This window comes from Phoca vitulina, unplaced genomic scaffold (genome assembly GCF_004348235.1).
Source record: "Phoca vitulina isolate PV1807 unplaced genomic scaffold, GSC_HSeal_1.0 scaffold7, whole genome shotgun sequence".
In the NCBI taxonomy this organism is placed as follows: domain Eukaryota; kingdom Metazoa; phylum Chordata; class Mammalia; order Carnivora; family Phocidae; genus Phoca; species Phoca vitulina.
In genome coordinates, this window is record NW_022589710.1 from 69,119,657 (window position 1) to 69,142,012 (window position 22,356).

At 59.9% G+C, this 22,356-nt stretch overlaps 3 protein-coding genes across 8 annotated transcripts in view; 2 read left to right on the forward strand and 1 right to left on the reverse strand.

Moving 5' to 3' along the window:
• The window catches only part of TRAF3 (TNF receptor associated factor 3), a 112,130-nt gene extending 108,050 nt beyond the window's left edge, over positions 1–4,080 (forward strand). For all 6 annotated transcript variants that reach the window (XM_032405970.1, XM_032405971.1, XM_032405969.1 and 3 more), the window contains one exon: positions 522–4,080. In XM_032405970.1, coding sequence (XP_032261861.1) covers positions 522–1,093 — 572 coding nt within the window. In that variant the 3' untranslated portion in view covers positions 1,094–4,080. The remainder of the gene's footprint in view (positions 1–521) is intronic.
• Positions 3,122–4,800, reverse strand: LOC116633315. The gene has a single exon (XM_032405976.1). It carries the CDS (start codon positions 4,076–4,078, stop codon positions 3,143–3,145), a length of 936 nt encoding a protein of 311 aa, XP_032261867.1. The 5' UTR covers positions 4,079–4,800; the 3' UTR covers positions 3,122–3,142.
• An 8,109-nt stretch (positions 4,801–12,909) lies between these two features.
• Positions 12,910–22,035, forward strand: AMN (amnion associated transmembrane protein). The gene is made up of 12 exons (XM_032404662.1): positions 12,910–12,952; positions 13,708–13,826; positions 13,935–13,979; positions 19,611–19,698; positions 19,853–20,070; positions 20,208–20,345; positions 20,450–20,558; positions 20,646–20,722; positions 20,923–21,100; positions 21,177–21,366; positions 21,763–21,861; positions 21,942–22,035. The coding sequence occupies exons 1-12, from the start codon at positions 12,910–12,912 to the stop codon at positions 22,033–22,035; spliced, it is 1,398 nt and encodes a 465-aa protein (XP_032260553.1).
• Positions 22,036–22,356: the final 321 nt, after the last annotated feature.

A 22,356-nucleotide genomic window follows, 5' to 3' on the forward strand; every position in this document is an offset into this window, starting at 1 on the left:
CCAGTGTGTTTCTGATATCTAGAAGCTGCTTTGGGGACTGAGTGAATATTCTGAATGTTTGCATGACAAGGATTAATGGTGCAGAAGAACTGAGGTTATGGCAACGCCCACCGCCCCCCCCCCCCCATCGGGTTAGGCCGAGGACGGGAATGGTGCGAGGCCATGCAGGGCACAGGTGACTGAGCATCAGGCTGGAAGGTGGGGGCATGTGAGCAGGAAGCTGGCCTTTCCCTGCCCCCAGTGGGGCTCTGAGGGCGCCCTGTGGGAGAGAGGGCCCTGCGGTGATGTGCCCTGGGGCACACAGGCCCGGGTCCCCCAGGTGTTGCCTCCCAGCAGGCTGTGGCCGTGGGTGTGGGGGGCCAACGAGGCAGGGATCTGAGGCCTGTTTTTCAGGACACGTACAGGTGCTTGTCTTCTACCCAGAAGCCCATTTCGTTTAGTGCCGGTGCTAGGAATGGGCTCCTCCCGCCTTCCTGACACTCACTGGCCTCCTTCACCCCGTCTCTCCTCACCCACGGCAGGCTTGCTGGAGTCCCAGCTGAGCCGGCACGACCAGATGCTGAGCGTCCACGACATCCGCCTGGCCGACATGGACCTGCGCTTCCAGGTCCTGGAGACGGCCAGCTACAATGGCGTGCTGATTTGGAAGATCCGAGATTATAAGCGGCGGAAGCAGGAAGCTGTCATGGGGAAGACCCTGTCTCTTTACAGCCAGCCTTTCTACACGGGCTATTTTGGCTATAAGATGTGTGCCAGGGTCTACCTGAACGGGGATGGCATGGGGAAGGGGACGCATTTGTCGCTGTTTTTTGTCATCATGCGTGGAGAGTACGATGCTCTGCTTCCTTGGCCATTCAAGCAAAAAGTGACGCTCATGCTGATGGATCAGGGGTCCTCTCGGCGTCACCTGGGAGATGCGTTCAAGCCGGACCCCAACAGCAGCAGCTTCAAGAAGCCCACCGGGGAGATGAATATTGCCTCTGGCTGCCCAGTGTTTGTGGCCCAAACTGTGCTAGAAAACGGGACATATATTAAAGATGATACCATTTTTATTAAAGTCATAGTGGATACTTCGGATCTGCCGGACCCCTGACAAGTCACTGGGGAGGTGGATTGAGCAGAAGGCAACTCCTCTGGGGGGTTTGAACCGGCTGTCTCCATCGAGGTCCTCGTGCTCAGAAAAGGACCTTGTGGAAAGGAGGAAGCAGCAGAAGGTGGCCGCGGGCCGGCGGGAGGAGCCGCGCGGGAGGACACACCGGACATGTTTTCTAATAGACTAGCAACACTCCGCTCTGAAGAATTATTTATCCTTCGACGTGATAAATACTGCTGTCAGAGAAGGTTTTCATTTTCATTTTTAAAGATCTAGTTAATTAAGGTGGAAAACATATATGCTAAACAAAAGAACCATGATTTTTCTTCCTTAAACTTGAACACCAAAAAAAACCCACATGCACACACATGTACACACACGCACACGCACACACACACACCTGGGAATAGCTGGACATGTCAGCATGTTAAGTAAAAGAAGAATTTATGAAATAATAATGCAATTCTGATATATTCTAAAATTCAAGAGTGCAATCTTGTTTCAAATATAGTATATTGTCTATTTTTAAGGCCTCATCTGGTCTCTGTTTTAATAATTTGTTTGTCAGAAGACCCTGAAGTACAACTAGGTCTTTTTTGAAAGTCTAAATTCAGAATCATTTTTTAATTTAAAGTTCTAAGATAATTGTTATTGCAAACATTTTATTTTAAAACGTTGATAGACTGATATTTCTTGGAAGAAAATGTAAAATATCAAACACTGGTTATCACTTGTGATAGGAAAGAAACTATTCAATCTGCTGTTATTTCTCGTTAGAAATGTAAACCTTCAATATCTGTCGTAGTTAATGACACTACTTCAAAATTACTATGAAAGGGAAACTGCTCATGGATGCTGTGCATCATTTTCAGATTTATAATTGTTTTCACCCTAAAATAGGGCATTTGTTGAACTTTGGAGTTCTAAACAAAATCCTGTAGGCTTTTAAAATTCTGCCCCCTGTGTTCAGACACGCTCTCTTTGCTGACAACTCTGACCTTCAGTGTCCAGTGCCCGGGGGTGGGCAGGTGGCTCGTGCTGGAGGAGGCCACAGCAGGTGTGTTTCTTCATCTTGTCACATTGCTGCGTTCTGTTAACGATCTCCAAAGGCGGCATTGCGTAGAGGTGGGCCATACTGTACACGTGCCTTAGACGTGACCTGCTGCTTCTCGACCCTGGCTTTGTGTTCACTGTAACTCTAGAAGGTGATCGCTTAACCTGACTTTTCTCTCGACCGCTAGATCTCTGCCTCTTCAGGGGCCCTCAGACAGCCCGGTTCCTGCTGAGGAAGCCAGGCTCATCTTCAGCTTCTAGAGCCTCCACTGCTCAATTATCACAGATTCTGAATCTCTGGGCCCCCAAAGTGAGCCGCCCAGCCCCAGCGCGGGCGTGCCCCCACCCCCGGGGCAGGAGGGGGGTAGCCACAGCACCTCTCCGGGTCCCCCCCCCCCCGGGTCGTGGGAGTCCACCCCCCACGGAGCAGAACCCTCTGAGCATTCCAGAGACCGCCGCTCTTGGGGGGCCCGCCCAGGCTCACTGACAGGATCCTGGAACCACCGTTCTCTCGGGAAGGGTGGTCTCGGGCCCGTCCCGGTCTGCGCCTGCCCAGACGGCATTTCCTCAACTCACTGTTTACCTTCTCTCAATGGTCCAACTGTGATTAGAAGCCGGAGCCCTGCCTCCCTGTGCCCCTCTGCTATGCACCATGCTCCATGGGTGCTCTTACCACTGATGGGTGCTACACGTGACAGGTGCTTCTTAGGCGAAACCAGTGTGTGTGAACCACCGCATCTGTGCCGCGCAGCCAAAAGACGCGCCCACAGTTGGCCAGCTGGGCCGCGCACCTCAGACTGCCTGCCTCTGGGCTCCCCCGTGGTCGCGCGGGGACGGTTGGGCTGGTGCCCGGTGGCCCGCCGTGTCTCTGGTGCTGCCATCTGCCCTGGGCGTGCCTCCGCCCCAGTGCCTGCTGGAAGTGCCCTCCTAGCGCACACCGTCCCCTTCCCTAAGTGACCTCCTTGGTTCCCAGCACCTACCACGCCCTTTCACAGTTCAGTGCTCGTTGTATTCATCTTTTTTATTTTCTCCACCTGTCCCCCCCCACCATTGCTTTGAGGGCGAGTCTGTCTCTTCGGTCCCGTCCATGAGGAGTCGTGTGTCCCCGTTCATAGAGGAAGGACGTCCTGCAGGTGCTGCGGGACCCGTGTTACCTTGAAGGTGTCCCCGACATCCTCCAGACCCTGCCCTGGTTCTACCCTGGACACCCAGTGGGGAGAGGACGCCAGGTGGTCCCTGCCCGGCCTCGGGTGGCTTTCCTGCAACTTCCTCCCCCTTCACTAAAAGTATGGACAATATTAACAAATTTGAGATAAGCAACATCTCAGTCTGGTAAAAAAAAAAAAAAACAACAAAAAAACAAAAAAAAACCCAATACTTTGCCTCTCCTGGTTGGAATTCTTCTGGGGGTGGGCCACCTGGGAGCACTTCTGGAAGCCTCTGTCCCTTGGTGGGGGGACTTTCCCAGCAGCCCCTCCCAGACACGCTCCTGGTGGGAGATGACGGGCCCTTTTGGCCTCCTCCCAGGGAGCCCATAAGACATGGCATCACCGGCTGGCACCGTCCCCTGGGATGAGGATGGGCCACAGCGGAAGCTTCATCCTGTGGCTTGAAAATAGTTGTTAACAGGGGGTCATACGCCTTTGGGCCACCGTGCACCTCTTCCCTCTTGTGCACTTGGGACTGTCTCGACTGCAGCATCCTGAAGGACCTGAGCGGGGGGTGCTGCCCTGATGGACGCCCCTGGCGTGGCTTCCTTCCTGACTGCTCGGTGCCCTGGTCTGGTGCTTGCCGTCCGGGGCCGGCCTCGGCTGTGGCCCCGGGGCGGCCGGCCCTCCTGGCTTCACAGGGTCCCAGCCACAAACGAAACATGTCGCACTCAGTGTGTATTGGCTGCACTTTCCTATTTCCTAAAAGTGACAAAATCCCCATGGGACAGAACTGTTCTGCTGCTTTAGAGAAACCAACACCGAGCCTTGTGCGCGGATTGAGCCAGTCGGCTTGCCGGTCAGCCGCGCACTGGACGCGAAGACCGCTCGCCGTGTCCGCTTGCCTCGTGGGGTTCTCCGGACACGCGCTCCGGCCCGCTCTGCGCCGACCACAGAGGCCGCCGGGGTGGGGGGCGCCCGCTTGGGGGTACACGGCGGGGTCGGCGGGGGGGGGGGCCTTTGCCCGAGACGCTGGGAGGCTTTGCGTGGCCCGGTGGCGCCTGGCAGCCGGAATGCGCTCCGCCGGGCCTCTTCTAGAAGTTGGGTTTTCCAGTTGCGGCGTCCGTGGGGAGCACGGAGGAGACCGTAGGCATTCCTGTGAGTTGTTCTGAGACCTGCTGCCGCTCTGGGAGCGGTTGGCCGTGCGGGTGGGCGGAGGAGGCACCGTGGGGGCCGCTGCCCCAGCCCCAGGGCACAGCGTGTTCCCAGAGCGGCGCCAGGGGGCTCTGGGCCAGGGTGCGCCTTGCCCTTCCCGCCGCGATGCAGTTTTTCCTCGCCTTGTGACCCCACGGGGCTGTGGGGCGCGGGACAGCCCGTCTTCCGCGGCGGCGGCCGCCACCGGGCCCTTCACGTGCCGGCCAGGTTCCGGGGGGCTCTCTGGCACCGCGGATGCTCCCGCGGCTTCCCCTTGACCACTGGGGCCCACCTTGGTGAGGCAGGGTCCTCGTGTCCCTCACCACGTGTCCCAGGTGAGGCCTGCAGCCGTCATCAGCGGGCAGTGTCGTGGTCACCCACGGCAGGCCTGGCGTCCTGCGGCTGGAGGGCCACGGCCGGTAGAGGAGGGGGTGTCTGGACAGACCCTTCCACACGGCAGGGTCCCGCGGTGGGCCCTTTCCCTGTCAGCCCAAGGGAGGCGGGCAGTGGCAGGACCCCTCTGCAGCTGACGCCCTGGGGGGTGCACGCCTCCTCCTCACTCTGCACGACGGAGGCCCCCCGGCACCGGCGTCTGCGCGGGGCGGGCGGGAGGTCACACTCCTCCCGGTCCCTCTTGCCCCAAGCGCAGGCCTCCGAAGCGCGTCCCTCCGCTCTGGGTCGTCGGCAGAGCTGTAAGCTACCGTCTCCTTACGTCTGGTCCGGACCTTTCTCAGACTGCGGAGGAGAGCTGGGGAGAGCTCCGGGCGCTCGTCTGCATTTGTGAGCGTCTGAGAGGCCAACGAGGGCCTGTCACCCAGTCCGCTTCCCGGCCCAAGACCATGGTTCTGTCTTCAGTTTGCAAATCTCGACAGTTTTATTTTCTCCAAAGTAGAATATGTCCACTGGGGTCTAGTCAGATGAGGTCCGTGTGTGGCTCCCGAGTCGTCATTACTGTCTGCCCTGGGGCGGGGCAGGCTGTCACCAGGGAGCTGGGGCCCGCGGGGGAAGGGAGCGTCCCAGCGGCGCGTCCCGGGCGCAGGTGGTTCGTCCGGTCTGAGGAGGCCCAGTGGCACCTAGCAATGCTTGCCTTTCATTTCTCCTGCTGCTGCTGTATCTGGAGTCTCTTGTGAACTCTCGCATTGAAAAAGAGGTTCAAGTCCAGGATGGCTGTACCACTCCTGCCGTTAGTGGTGATTGGTTTTTATAACTCAGTCCCCTAGTAGACAAGTCAGATAACCTTCAACAGCAAACTAAACGAGTTAATTGGTAAACACAAAAGCCGGCATTATTTCCAAGGATTTCTACAAGAATTACCTATAAAATAACATCTGTGATCAAGGAAGTGTGTGAATCCATGTAGACAATTGTGTCAGGTTTTTAGAATTGCATTCTTTCTCTGATGGCACACCTCTTCGTTCAGTTCTATTACCCAAAAACAAAGACCAAAGAAGGCCAATCTCCCATTTGACTCTGTATTTTTAATCTGCCTGTTTTAAAAATTGCCGTCTGTAGTAACCGCTCGCTGTGAGGACCCATCTTGACACTCCAAGTGATTGTGACCAGTGATTCACGTCCTGTGTGTTTCTGCTCTTCTAAGAAAAAACAACAAAAAGACAGTATGTTATTGCTCAGCAATAATCATGTTGTTAATGTGAGTTAACAACATGTCTGATTTTCTGATAGCATTATTATGTTTTATATTTTTGTTTACTGTATATCGTGTGTGGTTTTATTTGGTATTTATTTGTGTTTTGAGGTCTTGCGATGTTTTTGTGTTTCTGATGCTAACAACTAAAGTTTGTAAGAGTGTAGAATGCAAAACTTTGAAATGCTGAACTGTCTGATTAGAGGAAAATAAATCTGACTAAGGAGTCTGGGTTTCTTTTTCCGCCGTCTCTCCTAGGCACCCGGCAGTGCCCTGGCCTTTCCCTCCCGAGGGGCCTCCCCGCCTCTCCTCGCAGAAGTGGCCTTCCCAGTGGCCTGCGTGGCCACACAGCCCCACGCTCAAAAGGGCCCACGCTTGGCTTCAGGCTCTGCTGTCACCATCTTAGAACTCTCGATGTTTGAAAAGGGGGTCCCACGTGCTCGGTTTGCACGAGACCCTGCGGACGATGCAGCTGTCCCTGCCCGCGGCCTCCCGGCCTCCCCTGCGGGTGGAGCAGTGACCCCGGCGCGTCCCGGAGCTGGTGCGCCCCACAGCCATGCTCTCAAGTCTGCGGCTTGGTCCAGAGCAGGCGCCGTGGCCCTCGCCCTCCCACCAGGTCCGTGCCCGGGCATCTGGCACGGTGGATGGGCCCCGGACCCGGGACCTGCCCAGCTCCCCGCTTTCACCCGCCGTGGGGCCTTTGGGTTCTTTGAGCCTCAGTTCCTCATCTGTCAAATGGAAGAACAGCATCTATCTCCTTTCTGAAAGGTGGTGATTAAAAAGCTGTACCAGGGTGCCTGGGTGGCTCAGTTGGTGGCATGGCCGACTCTTGATTTTGGCTCAGGTCGTGATTCTGGGGTCCTGGGATCAGTGGGGAGTCTGCTTGAGATTCTCTCTCTCCTTCTCCCTTTGCCCCCTCCTCCCACAGAATCTCAAGCAGGCTCCATGCTCAGCGCGGAGCCCAATGCGGCGCTCGATCTCACGACCCTGAGATCACGACCTGAACCGAAACCAAGAGTCAGACCCTTAACTGACTGAGCCACCAGGCGCCCCTAAATAAATAAATCTTTAAAAAAAAATAAAAAAGCACCAGTGCTGACCATGCAGGTGCTTGTGAGGACTCCAGGCAACCAGGTGGTGGTGGTTTGTTTTTTTTTTTAATTTTTATTCATTTCAATAATCTCTACACCCAGCATGGGGCTCTAACTCACGACCCTGAGATCAAGAGTTGCATGCTCTTCCGACTGAGCCAGCCAGGCGGGCGCCCCCCGAGGCAACCAGTTCTAAACAGCTGCTCATAGGAGTGTCGGGGGGGCAGAGGGCCAGCATGACCCCTCCCAGCTCAGCATTTCTCTGGGTGGTTCTACGGTCCAGGGGCAGGAAGCCCTTGAGGACCCCCCAAATTACCCATTGTGGAGCCTGCTTTCCAGCACTGGTGCAAAGACCGTGGGAACTGCCCAGCCCCTCCCCCGCCGTCCTGCCCCTCCAGGGGTCTGCTGTGCAGCTCCACTGCAGCAGGAAGGGCCGGACCCGTCCAGGGTCTCAGGCCATGCTGTTCCTGCTGTCCGATGCTGGAGGGCCCGCCAGCCCATGCCCTCAGCCCTGCAGTGAAGCACACAGTGGGGAGCCCAGGGCCCCCCAGCTCTTCCTAATGCAGGCTCCCACACCCAGGACCCAGAGAAGGGCACCGTGTCCCTCTGCGTAGAGGCTCCCAAGTCCACCCACCCCTGTGGTGAGGGGCTTGCGCTCCATTGTCTCTCTGGCACTCAGGCCTGGGCTCCCACCGTGGCCTCAGCCACACCAGGGCCACTGAGCGACTCTGCAGGTGGCCCACAGCCATGGAAGCCAGAGCCTGAGGACAGCCCGGACTGACAGCGTGGACAGCCCTGTGGGCTGGGCAGCCACGGAGCCACGTGGACTTGGGGTTTTCCAGCTCCTTCGGAGGGGATGCACTCAGCCGGAATTTCAGAAACTGGATGCTTTTCTTTCAGCCTTTTGGAGTTTTTTTTCTGAGTTGTACAGGAAGGGAAGTGAGCCGTAAAGCCCAGGAGAAGAGTGCACCCTGCTGGTTGCACGTGGGCCAGAGGCGCCCCGGGGACCCCCGGCAGAGGCGGCTGCAGATCCGGGCTGCCGTCCAGCAGCAGAGAGCGTGTGCGATGAGAAATGGGGTGCTCTGAGCAGCTCCTCCCCCTGAGCCCAGACCGCTCCCAGGACTGCGCGTAGCAGCACGGCAATCAGACCAGCCACGGCCTTGGCCTTGGTCCCTGGAGTCAGCCCTGGGGGCAGCCCGGCTCTCCCGGCGAGCTGGGACCAGGGAGACGGCCAGGCGGTGCGCTGGGACCCTCGCCGCCCGCGGCTCCGGGGGACGGGGTGGGCCGCTCTGTTCCAAACCCTTTCAGCCAGGACTTCTGAGGACAGACTAGACCGTGGCCAGAGCAAGGGAGCAGGGCCGTGAAGGGCCTCCCGTGCGGCAGGCTCCCCGCCCCCGGTGCTCCTGCTCTGCGCACGGGCCGAGGCCTGAACCCAGAACAGTGTCTGAGGCCACCGACCAGCGCACTTGGGCAGAGATGCCCGGTCTCCGAGGGTCCCTCTCAAGCGAGAACGTGCAGGTCTGGCGAGGGGGGCGCATGCCCTGGAGCCCTGCCTGCGCTCTGCGGGTCTTCCGTGACTGTGGCTCACCCCGCAGATGCGCCCGGCACCCCAGTTAGAGCTGGGGCGGCTCAGCGGGTTTCCTGAAGGCGGACAGCGGTCTAATCCGAATCCTGAATCCAGGAGGATCCGTGAGAAACAGCACGGCCGCGAGGAGGACGGGAGGCCCGCGGAGGTCTGCGCCTCGACCCTCAGGCAGAACTCGGAGGCCCCGGCCGCGAGCTGGCGGTGGGGGTAGGCCCGCACCCCGGAGGGGAAGGCATGTTAGGGCGTCTGGGGTGGCATGAGGCCCCCGTGAAAAGCGCTCTTGGGGCCGGGAGGACGTGCTCTCAGCCACCGTGGCCGCCGGCTGGCAGGAGACACCCTGTGCTGACCTTGGCCCGCTGGCGCCCCGGGCGTCACACGCCGCGTGCAGGGGAACCTCCTCACAGAGGCCTGCCCTGGCCGCCCTCCCGGGTGGCTCCCTCGCGGTCACCGCACACTCTGCCCCCTCCCCCATCCCTGCTCCTTCCGAGCCCGCTCAGAACCGTGTGGCGTGTCCCTCCTCCACCTCCCCAGCCAACAGCAGGTCCAGGAGGGCCGTGCTCCCGGCCCCCGCTGCATGCCGGGCCCCAAGAGTGCGCACCAGCGGAAGGCCGGGAGCCATCTGGACATGGACAGGGAAGTCACAGGTCGGGGCCGGGGCCTCTCCCAGGACCCCCAGGCCCTGCAGGTGACCCTGCCGCCTGTGGGGAGTGTCAGCCATCCCTTCCTCCCACACATATTTTTGGGGTGGCCCCTGTGCTCCAGGCCCCAGGGCACATGGTGGAGGGTGCTGACAGTGCGGAGGCCCACAGTGGCCCCTCCGGAGAGGTGACTTCATGCAGAGACCAGAGTCTTAAAGGGGAAGCCCTGCCAAGAGGGGCTGCACCCCCATCATCCCATGGCCGCCACCTCACCCTCCTTTCCCTGTGCAGGAAGAGAATCATTCATGTTGCAGAAGGACATGAAGGCCCAGAGATGTGCAGGAGACTACCCGAAGTCACACAGCAAATCAGGGACAGAGGTGGGGGTGAAGGAGCTGGGGAACTGTTCTTGGGGCTGGATCCATTTCCACAGAGCTGTAGAGAAAGGAGAGGGGGAGGGAGAGTGGGAAGGGGGTGCTTCCCATGGCTCTGCAAATCTTGGGGGGGGACCCTCAGGGCGGCAGGGCTGTCACTCACGTGCCCTCACACCACGGGAGGGCTGAGGTGGCCCATCAGAGCACAGCAACCCTGCGCCATGGGACTGGTGCGGCGTTGGAAACAGGAATCAGAGGCCTCGCTGAGACCATGCACAGTGGCCTAGTCAGGGAGGTGTGGGGTCCAGTCCTCCCAGGCCGTCTTCCCTGCCGTGTGGAGGAGGTTGTGCACAGAAGGAAACCAACACAGCGAGGGCAGTCAAGCCAGGACAGAGTGAGACTGAGACACGCAGGCAGATACAGAGACCAAGAGTTTGGCTGGTCGCTGGATCCAACCTTGCCTGAAGCAGGTGCTTCATGGCATTTCCTGGTTACTGGAACAAACTCACCTTGGGACTTTGCATTTTTCCTACGTCCAATTGTGGTCCCGACCAATTCCAAAGTGTGTGCTCACATGCGTACCCGGGTACCAAGGGCACCTGTGCATGCAGTTTGGGGACTTCTATGAACACAGGGCACCTGCAGCATGGTCCAGCCATGCCCTGCATCATGTCTTTGCTCCTGAGGTGTCCCAGGGGCTCTCGGGCAGCTCTGGGCCAGGGCTGCTGCCTGTCAGCATGGGCTCCAGCCTGGGCCACCCTCTGATGGCTGGACATTTCTGGGCCCCTGTCCAGCTGCTGCTCAAGGATGCCCCCTTCAGGCTGGGGAGATGGATGCCGATATCTCATGGCCCACCAGCCCCAACTCCTGTTCTGCCGCCTTGAGTCCACCATTCACACTGCGGCTACAGCTGTGTCCTCCTCTGTGTCCCGGCTTTAACGCCACCTCTTCTAGGAAGACTTCTCTGACTGCCCAGGCAGGCTTGCTGCCCTGTTCAGACAGCACAGTGTCTCTGGGAATGGGCTGCCCAGGTGGGGCAGGAGTGGTCAGAAAGTTCCATTTCCCCAAGGCCCAACATCCCATCCTCTAGAGCCTCTCTTGGGCCTCGGCCGCAGTGCAATCCACTCTCTGAGTTGGGAGAAAGATGCCACCAGCCTTGGGAAGAACTGCCTGGGCTTTCAGGCATGGCTATGGTGCTCTGGGCCCTGGGAGTGAAGTTCGCTGAGCCTCCCAAGCTCTCTGCCTTGAGAGCCACAAGTGGGGTGGTGGGAGGAGGTGAGGGGAGCAGAGCCAGACACCCTGGTGGAGTCCCAAGAAGGCCCAGTCCACAGAACTGCCTACTTCCCAGCGAGAAGCAAGACAAGGGGCAAAACAGATGTGACCCCCAAATAGCCGGTCTGTTCCTGGTCAAGGCTTCCTCAGAGGAGGGAGCTTCCTGACAGCCCAACAGGCAGACAAGGTCAAACTCCAGGGCCAGGGAGACCCCTTCCCCATCCCAGGCAGGGCTGGCTCCGCCGCACTCCTGAGAGAAGGTGCCCGCACCCCCCTGGGCCGAAGGGTGGCAAAGCTGGTCTGCTCCCTCCCTATTCCCACTCAGAGAAGTCCTGCCCCTTCCCAGTGGCAGGTCCCATCCTCCTTGGATGAAATGTCGGCTGTGGGGGAGACCCAAAGACCAGTCAGAGTGAAGGGTCTACCCCCAGGGGTCTGCAGGGGAGAGGTGGGGATAGAGGAGAGGGCAGGGTGGCCAGGAGGGAGGAAGGCGCCAGGGAGCCCCAAGGCTAAGTCGTTCCCCTCCTACGGGTAGTACCCACAATCCTCCACCTCCACACCCATGTCCATCACCTGCCCTCCATCCCCCATTCCATAGTCACTCGCCCCTCACCAGCTCGTCCTAGACCCCGTGGCCCACCCTCCACTCCTCCCCTTGCCATCAACCATAACCAAGAAGGTGCCATCTGCCCGACTCCCGTCATCCACAGGTCACCCTATCCCCTGATAATCAATTCACCACCCGCCCCACCTGTAACCCACTGTCCATCATCCAGTTTACTGTGCCCGGTCTGTCCACCCACCCACCTACCCTTTACCATCCCATCCCCCACAAATCCATCCTCCCCCACTCACCACCATCCACCCCAGCCCCATGCCTCCAACACCCCCTACACAGTTGGTCCACCTGTCCATCCATCCATCCATTGATCCAGCCATGCTCTCATCCACCCATCAGCCAGCCCTCTAGTAACCTGCTCCTCAGTCCACCTAAATCTTGTTCATCTACTCATCCACCGTTCAGTCTCATCCACCAGCCATTCATCAGCCAGAATCCACCACCTTTTCTCACCCACCATTCATTGCAACAAACTCTATCCAACATCTATAATTTATATCTCACCCATCACCCACCATTTTTTGTCTACCCTCCATGCTTTCCATCATTCTTCCCCACCCGAACACTACCCACCATCCATTGGCCCCCCCTTCCACAATCCACTCTCCTCCATCCCTCCATCCACCACCCGTCACTCCCCATCACCCTTGTAACATCTACCCAATCTCACGCTACTCATCCTCCATCCACATCCCTCAATCTGTGTGCATTCATGTGTTCACTCACCATCCCCCAAACTTCTGTTCCTCCTCCACTGCTAACCAGTGCACGCACCCTCCGCCGCTCACCAGGCGCCCACTACCAGCCCTTCCCCGTGGGTTCATAGGCGCTTGCCCCGCCCGACCCATCTGCCACCATCCACGGTGCTTCCAGGCGGGGAGGCAGGAGGGCCCTGCTTGGCAGGGTGGGCACGCGGCCCCGTAGGTGGGCAGAGAAGGGTCAGAGACAGCAGGGAAACGGAGGTTGTTTACCACCCCCCCCAACACACCCTTGTCCCGGAGCAGGGGTGTCGTGACAAGCTCCTCCTCCCGGCACCCAAGGTCCTCAGGTCCTGGAGGGCTGAGCGTGGGGGAGGGAGCGAGTCCGACCGGCGCCTCGAGGGGCCCAGGGGTAAATGTGTAACCGCCCCGCCCCGCCCCGCCCGGTCAGGTGGGCCCCGCGGGGCAAAGTCTCCGGGTGGCGACGCGGGAGCGCGGCGGGATGGGCGCTCTGGGCCGGGTCCTGCTGTGGCTGCAGCTCTGCGGTAAGCGGGGGGCGCGCCCCGGGGGGGCCCCACACGCCCCCGAGGGCCTCGGCTCGCCCGGGGCGGGCGGCGGCAGCTGGAGAGGCTCGCTGGCCCTGGGGAGGGGAGGGCCCCGGCCAGAGTCTCCCCCCCACCCGGGCTCGGCCCTGCCCTCGGGCGCCGGTCGTCGGTTTGCGAGATGCGCAGTGTCCCCAGTTCCTGGCCACAGCAGCGACTGCGCGCAGGAATGTGCGGGCTCCGCAGCCTGACTCAGTTTCCCCGTCCCCGAGGGCGCGCTGACCCTCCCCCTTTGCACCCCAGCCGGCGCGTGTCCTCGGTGTACGCCCCCAGGCCCGGGAGCTTGAAGACTGCAGCCCCGGCCCTGTCCCCCTCTCTTAAGCCCCCCGCGGTTCCCTCAGGACACAACTCCCAATCAGAGCCCGCCCTCCAGCCCCTTCTACTTGGCAGAGGCCTCCGCTACCCTTTACCTCGGGTCGGTTGTCACTGTCCTTGCCCGGCCCTGCGCTCTGCTCCAGCGACGGGCCAAGGGGGGGGCGGGGCGGGGCGAGGAGGCGATCTTGGCGGGCGTCCTAGAGGGGGCACATAGGAGCGGGCTCCGCAGATCCAGTAGGAGTTCGTCAGCACTGAGGCGGGGCTCCCGCAGGGTCTGGGCCGCCCCGGCGACCCCATCTGCGGCCGGGCTCTGTGGCCAGCCTTCCTTCCGCCTGTGCGTGGGGGCGTCTGAGCGGGAAGCACTCAGTCATCCCCATCCCCAGCGCTGACCCGGGCCGCCTACAAACTCTGGGTCCCCAACACCGACTTTGAACCCGCCGCCAACTGGAGCCAGAACCGGACCCCGTGTGCGGGCGCCGCCGTCGAGTTCCCCACAAACAAGGTACCTTCTCCCCACCCCCGGGGGGGGGACTCGGGATGGGGACTGGCGTGGCCAGGGGTCGGGGAGAGGCAAAGGGTGTCCGCTCGCCAACACCACTTCTTCCTGCAGATGGTGTCAGTCCTGGTGCGAGAGGGTCACAGCATCTCGGACATGGTGAGGGGGGCTGTGGCTGAGACCGGGGATGGAGGGGGGCTGGTGGTCCCGCCTGGTCCTCTGGAAGCACCTTTCTTGCCTTGAGATCGGCCCCCACCCACATGGGAAATCGTGCAGGCCTTGGGCCTTTGTCCTCTGGAGGGGCTTCTGGGAGGTTGGGGGACCCATATGGGAGGGCAGACTCTGGTCCTGTGGTCCCAGCTCAGGCTGTGCCCCAGCCTTGGAAAGGGGTTCAGAGGGCGCCTCCTGTCCCCAATGCCCTCTGCTTCTGGCCTCCAGCCCCCCGTAGTCTGTCTTCTCTAAGGTTCTCTCCAGGAAACACCCTTCCCCCACCCTTCTCCCCAAAGCCTTTCTCTGTCTGGTACCTAAAACGCCCCATCAGAAATCTCGGGGGTCTTTCTCTCAAACTGCTTCGCAGGACACTAGTGTTCCAGAGAATGGTGGGAATTAGGAGGGAAAGAGAGGTTCCATGACCAGTAAATCTGGGAGAAGCCACCTACTTGTCTGGAGCTTTCGGGATGTGTTAAGGGCTCTGATACGGCCTGGGAGAAAGACTTCCGCTGTTTGTTAAAGGCAGGGTCGGCAAGCTACGTACCGGCCAAATGCAGCCGCATGGCCGGAGCTAAGAATGGTTTTGAAATATTTAAATGGTTGGGGGGGAAAAGCCAAAAGATGAACACTTTTGTGGCACGGGAAATATAGAATTCAATAAATAGAGTTTTATTAGCACACAGCCCCGCCCATTTGGTCGCTAACATCTATGGCCCACGTCACACCACAAGGCAGAGTTGAGTGGCCATGAGGGAGTCTTGTGTGGCCCTCAAAGCTTAACGTATTTACTGACTGGCCCTTTGCAGAAAGGGTCACGGCTCCCCGATTTAAAGTGTCATTTCCTGGGACCCAGGAATCTCAGGGTCCCCTCCTAGTTAAGCACCTCCACAGCCCCCGCTGTCCTCTGGGTTGATCATTGTCCTGTCAACAGCAGACTTGCCAGCAAGGTGGGACTGATGTGAGGGTTGCTGGCTCTGAGTAAGGGTGGAGTTGGTGGGGGGCGTTCTCTGGGTGTGGGTGCCAGGCTGGGGCCGTCATCTAGAGGCCACGGGATTTTGTGTGGAAAGGTGAGTTGGGGGAGGCATCTGGTAGCCCCGGCCCCACCCAATCTCTTGCCCAGATGCAGGATCTGGGGACCCCAGGCCTTATTTCCACTCCCTGAGATGTCTTGGTTAATGGATGGTTTCCAAAAGCCGCATTGGCAGTGGGACCCGGCCACTCATGGGGCAGGACAAATCAGTGCAAGGGACCCCTACCCCTACCTGTGAGCCAGAGCTGTCCCTGCCTGGGCAGGGGGCATCGGGCAGAGACTGGTGGTCCCTGGTCCTGGCAGATCCGGGGTCGGGATGCCCTTTCCATCTGTCCAACCCAAAAACTAAGGTGCGGAAGGGGGCAGCAGCAGGTGAAGGATCAAGGGGAGGCCTGGGAGGGCAGCTGGGCCCAGAGCCCACTCCCCCTGCCCGTGCCTAACTGTGGCGACCAGGCAGGCAGCAGCCCGGAGCAGGAAGAGGGGCATCCAGAGCAGGTGCGGGACCCTCGGGGTGGGGGCCTGGGGCCTGGGGCCCTTCTCTGCCAACTTAGTTATTTTCATGATCTCCTTTGGAAGAGCTTGAGGATCTTAAAAGAGACATTCATGCATTCATTCATCACCTGACAGGTTCCTCTCTCTGGCCCTTCTTTCCATCCCCAGCTGTCCAAATGGCAGTACCAACTCCTTTCCCGGGGGCCTGTGAGGCACCCCCTCACCTCCCCAGCCTCTCCTCCTGCACTGGGGGGCTTCCCCCCACTCTCCCACCCCTGCTGGAAGACCCAGGTGGGAACTGTCCAGGGGCCCGGGAACAGGCTGAATGGGCCCAGAGCTGCCCCAGACCGCCTCCCAGCCCCGCTGCACGGAGGCCCCTCCTCCACAACCCCCTGTGCTCAGCATTATCTGGCTGCCCACATGTAGCCCTAGTGAAAGGTGCAACCACAGCTGTGTTTTAATTCACACATCTCAGGTTTGGAGCTTCCCCCTCTGGGATTTTCCCCTTTCTGAACCCCCTCTCTCCCCTCCCATTTCTATTCACCCAGTTTTCTTGGTCTGGAATGGAATCTCATATTTTCTATCCATCGATCCGTGGTTGGTTTGAGAGACTGCAAGTGTCTTCTCACTGTGAACTTTGTGCGTGTGGTGCCCTTCGCCGAACAGCTGCCCTCCTAATCTATGCTGCAAAACCGGCTGCCTTATACGGGTGTTCGTGGCGTTTTAGGAATCTCTTTGCTGCTGCTGAGTCTCAGCCATAGCCGAGCACATGTGTAATAAGTGATTACGTCGCAGTTCTGCCATCAGGGGCCCACGCTTGAGTGGGGCACTAGCTAGGCACCCGGCTTTATTCTTCTCCTTAGAATAAGCCCAGTTTCTGATCTCTTCCCCCAGGCCACCAGCCTCGCCCCTTGGCTGTGGCTCAGCCGCCCTGGGTGCAGGGCGCTCTGAGTTCTCCCTTGTCCCTTTGCCTGTTCCCGCCGGCACCGCGCGGTCCTCACGCTGTGGCTCTGTGGATGGGCTTAATGCCCACTGGGGCAACTCTCCCAGCCACTCTTCCGCCACAGGGCCAACTAGGTCTCTGTGGATCGGATTGTTGCAGAGAAACTGGAGGGTAGGTTTATCAGGTAACAACAGCCACAACAAAACCCTGGAATTCTGTTTGGGAATGAACACCCGCTTTCTATCATCAGGCCATGAATTTCTCTGCAAATGTTTCGTATCATCCATCATAAAACTCGATACTAGAGGTCCCCATAGAGGTCTTGTATAGATCGGTCCATTCATGAACACTTTGTAATGTGGTTTCTCTTGTGAACGGTACTCTATTTTTAAAAATTACATGTCTAGTGGTTTATTTTTATGAATGACGAGAGTTGCTCCACCTTTCTTCCAGTCCTGACTCCTTTTATTTCTTTTTCTTTCCAAATAGCATTGTCCAGGGGGCGCCTGGGTGGAGTAGTTGGTTAAGCGTCTGTCTCTTAGTTTCTGCTAAAGTCGTCATCTCAGGATCGTGGGATCAAGCCCTGTGTCAGGCTCCATGCCCAGTGGGGAGTCTGCTTGGGATTCTCTCTCCCCCCAACTCTCTCTCAATAAAATAAATAAATGAATCTTTAAAAAAAAATAACATTGTCCAGGACCCCTTCCCCTAGGTTAAACAAAGGTGACAAAAGCAGGCATCCGTGTCTTGTTCCAATGTGAAAGAGAAGGCATGTCACGTTTCTCCATTGAGTGTAATGTTTGCTGTAGGGTTTTGGTACGTAAACTTTATTGAATTGTGGAAATTCTATTACTAGCTTGCTAGCAGCTTCTTAAAAAATCATAAAAAGTTTGTTAGACTTCTCTGGTGTTTTTTGTTGTTGTTGTTGTTATTGTTTTTTTTACATCAAGTGAGATACGATTGCCCCTCCTTCCTTTTAGCCTGTTAATGAGGTTTTCTGAGGTTGAACTGTCATAGTGAGACTAATGTCCTCCTGGCACCTTCCTGTAGATGCAGGTCAGAGCATGCCCCTTCTGCAAGACACCTGACTTCCCTCTGCCCTAATACACTGATTTTGTTGGCTTAAGACTCCTCACTGCCATTAGCTGGGACACCATCATACATACTACTGGGAAGTGGGGATGGGAGCAGTCCTGGGACAGGAACCCCATGATCACCATGCATTTTTAAAATGCAGTAATGGATCTAGTCACTAATATATATTTTTAAAGATTTCTTTATTTTAGAGAGAGAGCACATGAGTGGGAGGGGCAGAGGGAGAGGGAGATCCCAAGCAGACTCCCCGCTGAGCATGGAGCCCGGTGCAGGGCTCGATCTGACGACCCCGAGATCATGACCTGAGCCAAAACCAAGATTCGGACACTCAACCGACTGCACCACCCAGGTGCCCCTAGTTGGCTGATATTGGGGATTTTTTTTTTTTTTTTTTTGCATCTACGTTTATAAGTAGAACGAACCTACAATTTTTCTTCATCTGGTTTTGGAATCAAGATCAACACAGTCCTCATGAAATGGCCTGGGCAATTTTCACTCTTTTTTCTGTTTCGCAGAACAACTTCTGTAAGAAGAAATCAGTTGTTCCTTGAGAGTGTAGTGTACTTCACGTGTAAAAACAAGGGTGCTGGAAAGCGACTGGCATTTTAATTTCTTTAATGTTTGCTGGTCTATGCAAATTCTCTATTGCTTCTTGTGTTGATTTTGACATTTTGGATTTTTCTAGAAATTTCACCCAGGTTTTCACCCAGGTTTTCAAGTCTGGCAGTCCTTTTTATTTTCTTAAGCTTTTCAGTGTCCGTGTCTTCCCACAAACAAGTCCTTTTGATGTGTTTCTTTCCCATTTCTTTCCTTCTTCCTCCAACCAAGCGTGTTTTCAGGGCAGGTCTCTGCTGCGGTCTGAAGTCTTTTCCTTATGCTCCTGCATTTGAATGGAGCTTTGGCTGGATATAAAATTCTAGATGGGACCTTCTTTTCCTTTAATACATAAAATATCATTACATTGTCTTTTTGCATCCATTGTTGTTGCTCAGAAACCTGACCTCTGAGTTTTTTTGTGTTCCTGGGTGATCTGTTCTTTGTCTCTGAAGCTTTTAGAATGTTCTCTGTGTCACTGACGTTCCTAAACACACTGCTGCGTGTCTGGGTGTGATTTTCTTGCTTCCCATGCCACGTGATGCCTTTCCATCTGAGGTTTCTCAGCTTTCTTCAAATCTGGAAAATGCATCCTCCTTGATTCTTCAAATATCCCCCCCTCCCACGTTTGTATCTGCATTTTGGCCCAGTGCTGTCAATCCTCCCTCCTCTCGTGGGGGCTCCACCTTCTCCTGCTCTGCCCTGCAGTCCCTCCGCAGGGACACCCCAGGCGCTGGGGCTTCTCCAGCTGGACCTTCTCCAGCTGGACCAGTCCGCATGTTTATCTCGCCTAGTGTGCTCTTCCTTTCAATTATTCCGTGTTCTGTAATTTATATTCCCCTTTGGTTCTTTTTATTATTAAGTTTTAATTTTAATTCCAGTATTATATTACAGTGTTATATTACATTCGGGTACAGTATAGTGGCTCGACCCCCTTTGTTATATGACATTCGGGTACAGTATAGTGGCTCAACCCCCTTTGGTTCTTTTCCAAAAACGAGGTCTTGTTCAGGCTTCCCCCTGCGACGCCTTCCCCCGTTCCCGAGGCGCCTCCGTCTGTCCCCAGGGCTCACTCCCGCGGGCCTGTGGGCGGGGCTGCCTCTTGTCACAGTGCTGCTCCCTGCCACCTCCCCCCTCGCCCTTCACACTCCCCCGCGGCTTGGGTTCCTGTCTTGTACAGGTCCTCGGGGGCGATGGGAGAGGGCAATGACCCTAGTGTCACCCTGCCCCAAACTTCACGCCCCCAGGTCTCAGGCTGGGTTTGGCTCCTTGGCCTGCAGTCCTGCTCCCTCCGGCTTCTCTGACCCTCAGCCAGGGCCAGGCGCCCCCAGCCCCTGACCTCCCCTCCCCGGGAGCACGCGGGCGGGGGAGGGACCCTGTGGCACCTTGGGCCACCGCGAGGCGCCGCCTCCGCCTGTGCTTCCTGCAGCTGCTGCCGCGGGACGGGGAATTCGTCCTGGCCTCGGGGGCCGGCTTCAGCGCCCCGGACGCCAGCAGGGACCCGGGCTGTGGCACAGGTGAGGGGCTCGGGGGCGGGGCCGGGGGTGGGTGGGGGCAGAGGTGACCGGGGCGGGGCCTGTCCGGGGGCGGGTCGTGGAGGAAGGGCGTGTCTGGGCGGGGCCTGTTGGGGGGCGCCGCTCCCGCGGAGCTCAGGGACGCGCGCCCACCCAGGCGCCCCCGCGCTCTTCCTCGACCCCGACCGCTTCTCGTGGCACGACCCGCGCCTGTGGCGCTCCGGGGACGCGGCGCAAGGCCTCTTCTCCGTGGACGCCGAGCGCGTGCCCTGCCGCCACGACGACGTCGTCTTCCCGCCCGACGCCTCCTTCCGAGTGGGCCTCGGCCCGGGCGCCCGCCCCGCGCGTGTCCGCAGCGTCCGGGCTCTGGGCCAGGTGAGCGGGCGCGCGGGGCCGGGGCTCGGGTCTCCTCTCCGCGCCTCCGCCCCTGCCAGTCCCCACACGGGAGTTCCGAGCGCTCAGAGGCTGTCCCCTCCTCGGGCGGGCGCCGCTCGGGACCCGGCCACCCGCAGACGTTCACGCGCGACGAGGACCTGGCCGCGTTCCTGGCGTCCCGCGCCGGCCGCCTGCGCTTCCACGGGCCGGGCGCTCTGAGCGTGGGCCCCGAGGCCTGCGCCGAGCCGTCGGGCTGCGTCTGCGGCAACGCCGAGGTGAGCGCGGCCCGCTCGGGGCGGCGGGGGCCTGGCGCCCGACCCTCTGCCGCCGCGGTCAGGCCCTCACCGTCTCCGCGCTGACGGCCGCCTCCCTCCTCCAGGTGCAGCCCTGGATCTGCGCGGCCCTGCTCCGGCCCCTGGGCGGCCGCTGCCCCCCGGCCGCCTGCCGTGACGCCCTCCGGCCCGAGGGGCAGTGCTGTGACCTCTGCGGTGAGCGCCCCCTCCCGGCACGTGAGCCCAGCTACCCTCCCTGATGGTCCCGGGCCCGCGCCGCCGACCCCTACCCTCCTGTCGCAGGAGCCATCGTGTCGCTGACCCACGGGCCCACCTTTGACATTGAGCGGTACCGGGCGCGGCTGCTGCAAGCCTTCCTGGTAATGGGGCCGCGCGCCTCCACCCTCGCCCTGTCACCCCCCGCCCCCACCCGGGACCTCCTCCCCCGCAGGGACCCCGGGGCCCCACTTCGCCTCATTGACGCGGTCACTCTGCGCACCTGCCCACCATTCGTCCCTGCCGCCAACGCCCCGCAGGTCCGAGGGCGAAGTCCCTGGGACAACCCTGTCTCCCTCCCCAGCCCCTGCACCAGGGGCTGCAAGTGGCCGTGTCCAAGGTGCCGCGCCCGCCCCGGCCGCGCGGGACCGCAGGCGCGGAGGCGGACACGGAGATTCAGGTGGTGCTGGCAGAGACCGGGCCGCAGACGGGCGGTGCGGGGCGGCTGGCCCGTGCCCTCCTGGCGGATGTCGCCGAGCACGGTAACGGCGGGTGCGCTTTTCTCGGCCCCTGCTCCGCCCCGCGTGGGGGAGACTGAGCCGGCGCCCTCCGTTGCAGGCGAAGCCCTTGGGGTCCTGTCGGCGACCGCCCGGGAGTCGGGCGCGCCTGTCGGGGACGGCTCGGCGGAGGGGCTGGTCGGTTCAGGTTTGCGCGCGGAGCTGGCGGGCGCAGTGACGGCTGGGCTGCTCCTGGTGCTGCTGGCGCTGGCGGCGGGGGCGCTGCTGCTGCGCCGCGCCCCGAGGCCCACGTACGCAGGCGGGGCTGCGGGGTCGGGGGCTCCCGGGAGGCGGTAGGGCCGCGGGTCGGGGCCTCAGGGATGCGAGGCTGAGGGCGGGGCGGCGGGGACGGCGCGGGGGCTGTGGGGCTTTGGGGGCTCGGGACCCAGAGGCGGGTCTGCAGGGGAGCGGAGGCCGGGGCAGCCGGGTCTCGGGGCCGTGGGACGGGGCCTCAATCACGCGAGGCGGGGCCTCAGGTACTCGGGGCGCGGCCGCGGGGCCCCAGGACAGCCGGGCGGATCCGCCGGGGGGCGGAGGCTCAGGTCGCGGCGGCGGGGCCTCGGGCGGGTCCGCGGAGGCAGGGGGTCAGGTACCAGGAGCGGGGTGCTGAGCCGCGTCGAGGGCTCACGTGCTTCCTTGTTCCCCAGGTGGGGTAGGCGCGACGAAGCGGCCCCCGCGCCCGTCGTGGCGCCCCTGGGCTTCTCCAACCCGGTGTTCGACGTGGCGGGCTCCGCGGAGCCGGTGAGGGGGCGGGTGGGGGTGTCGGTCCTCCCGCGGCCGTGCTGGGCGCCGACGCCCCTTGACTCTGCGCCCCCCCCTTGATTCTACGCACCCCGCAGCCTCCCGCGCCGAAGGTGGAAAACAGCAGCGCCAGCCGCAGCTACTTCATTAACCCGCTTTTCGCGGAGGCGGAGGCCTGAGCAGCCGCGGCTCTTCTGCCTTCCGCCGCCCCGCGAAATGTCCGCGTTTCTGACCTTACGAGATCCCCGCCCCCTTCTCCACACTCCTTGTCCCCTGCAGGCCACGGATAGGCTTTGCCCAATAAAGAGGCTCCCTGCACCTGCCATCAGCTGTCTCCTGTGCCCCCACCCCTTTGCCTATGCTTGAGCGGGGAGCCGGCCGGCGCCCTCGTCAGTCCGTCCACTGGGGGGCGGTGGTCCTCAGAGTCCTCCCTTCTGGCCACCCGCAAAGGGCAGCTCCGGGCACTACCTACAGGATGGGTCCACCAGAAAACTGCTGTC

Excerpts from the sequence above, each read along its gene's own strand:
- LOC116633315 (XM_032405976.1), bottom strand. The coding sequence starts at position 4,078 with ATGGGGATTTTGTCACTTTTAGGAAATAGGAAAGTGCAGCCAATACAC.
- AMN (XM_032404662.1), top strand. The coding sequence starts at position 12,910 with ATGGGCGCTCTGGGCCGGGTCCTGCTGTGGCTGCAGCTCTGCG. Across the intron at positions 13,827-13,934 it reads TCGAGTTCCCCACAAACAAG|ATGGTGTCAGTCCTGGTGCG; the intron begins GTACCTTCTCCC and ends TTCTTCCTGCAG. Across the intron at positions 21,367-21,762 it reads CGCCGCGCCCCGAGGCCCAC|GTGGGGTAGGCGCGACGAAG; the intron begins GTACGCAGGCGG and ends CTTGTTCCCCAG.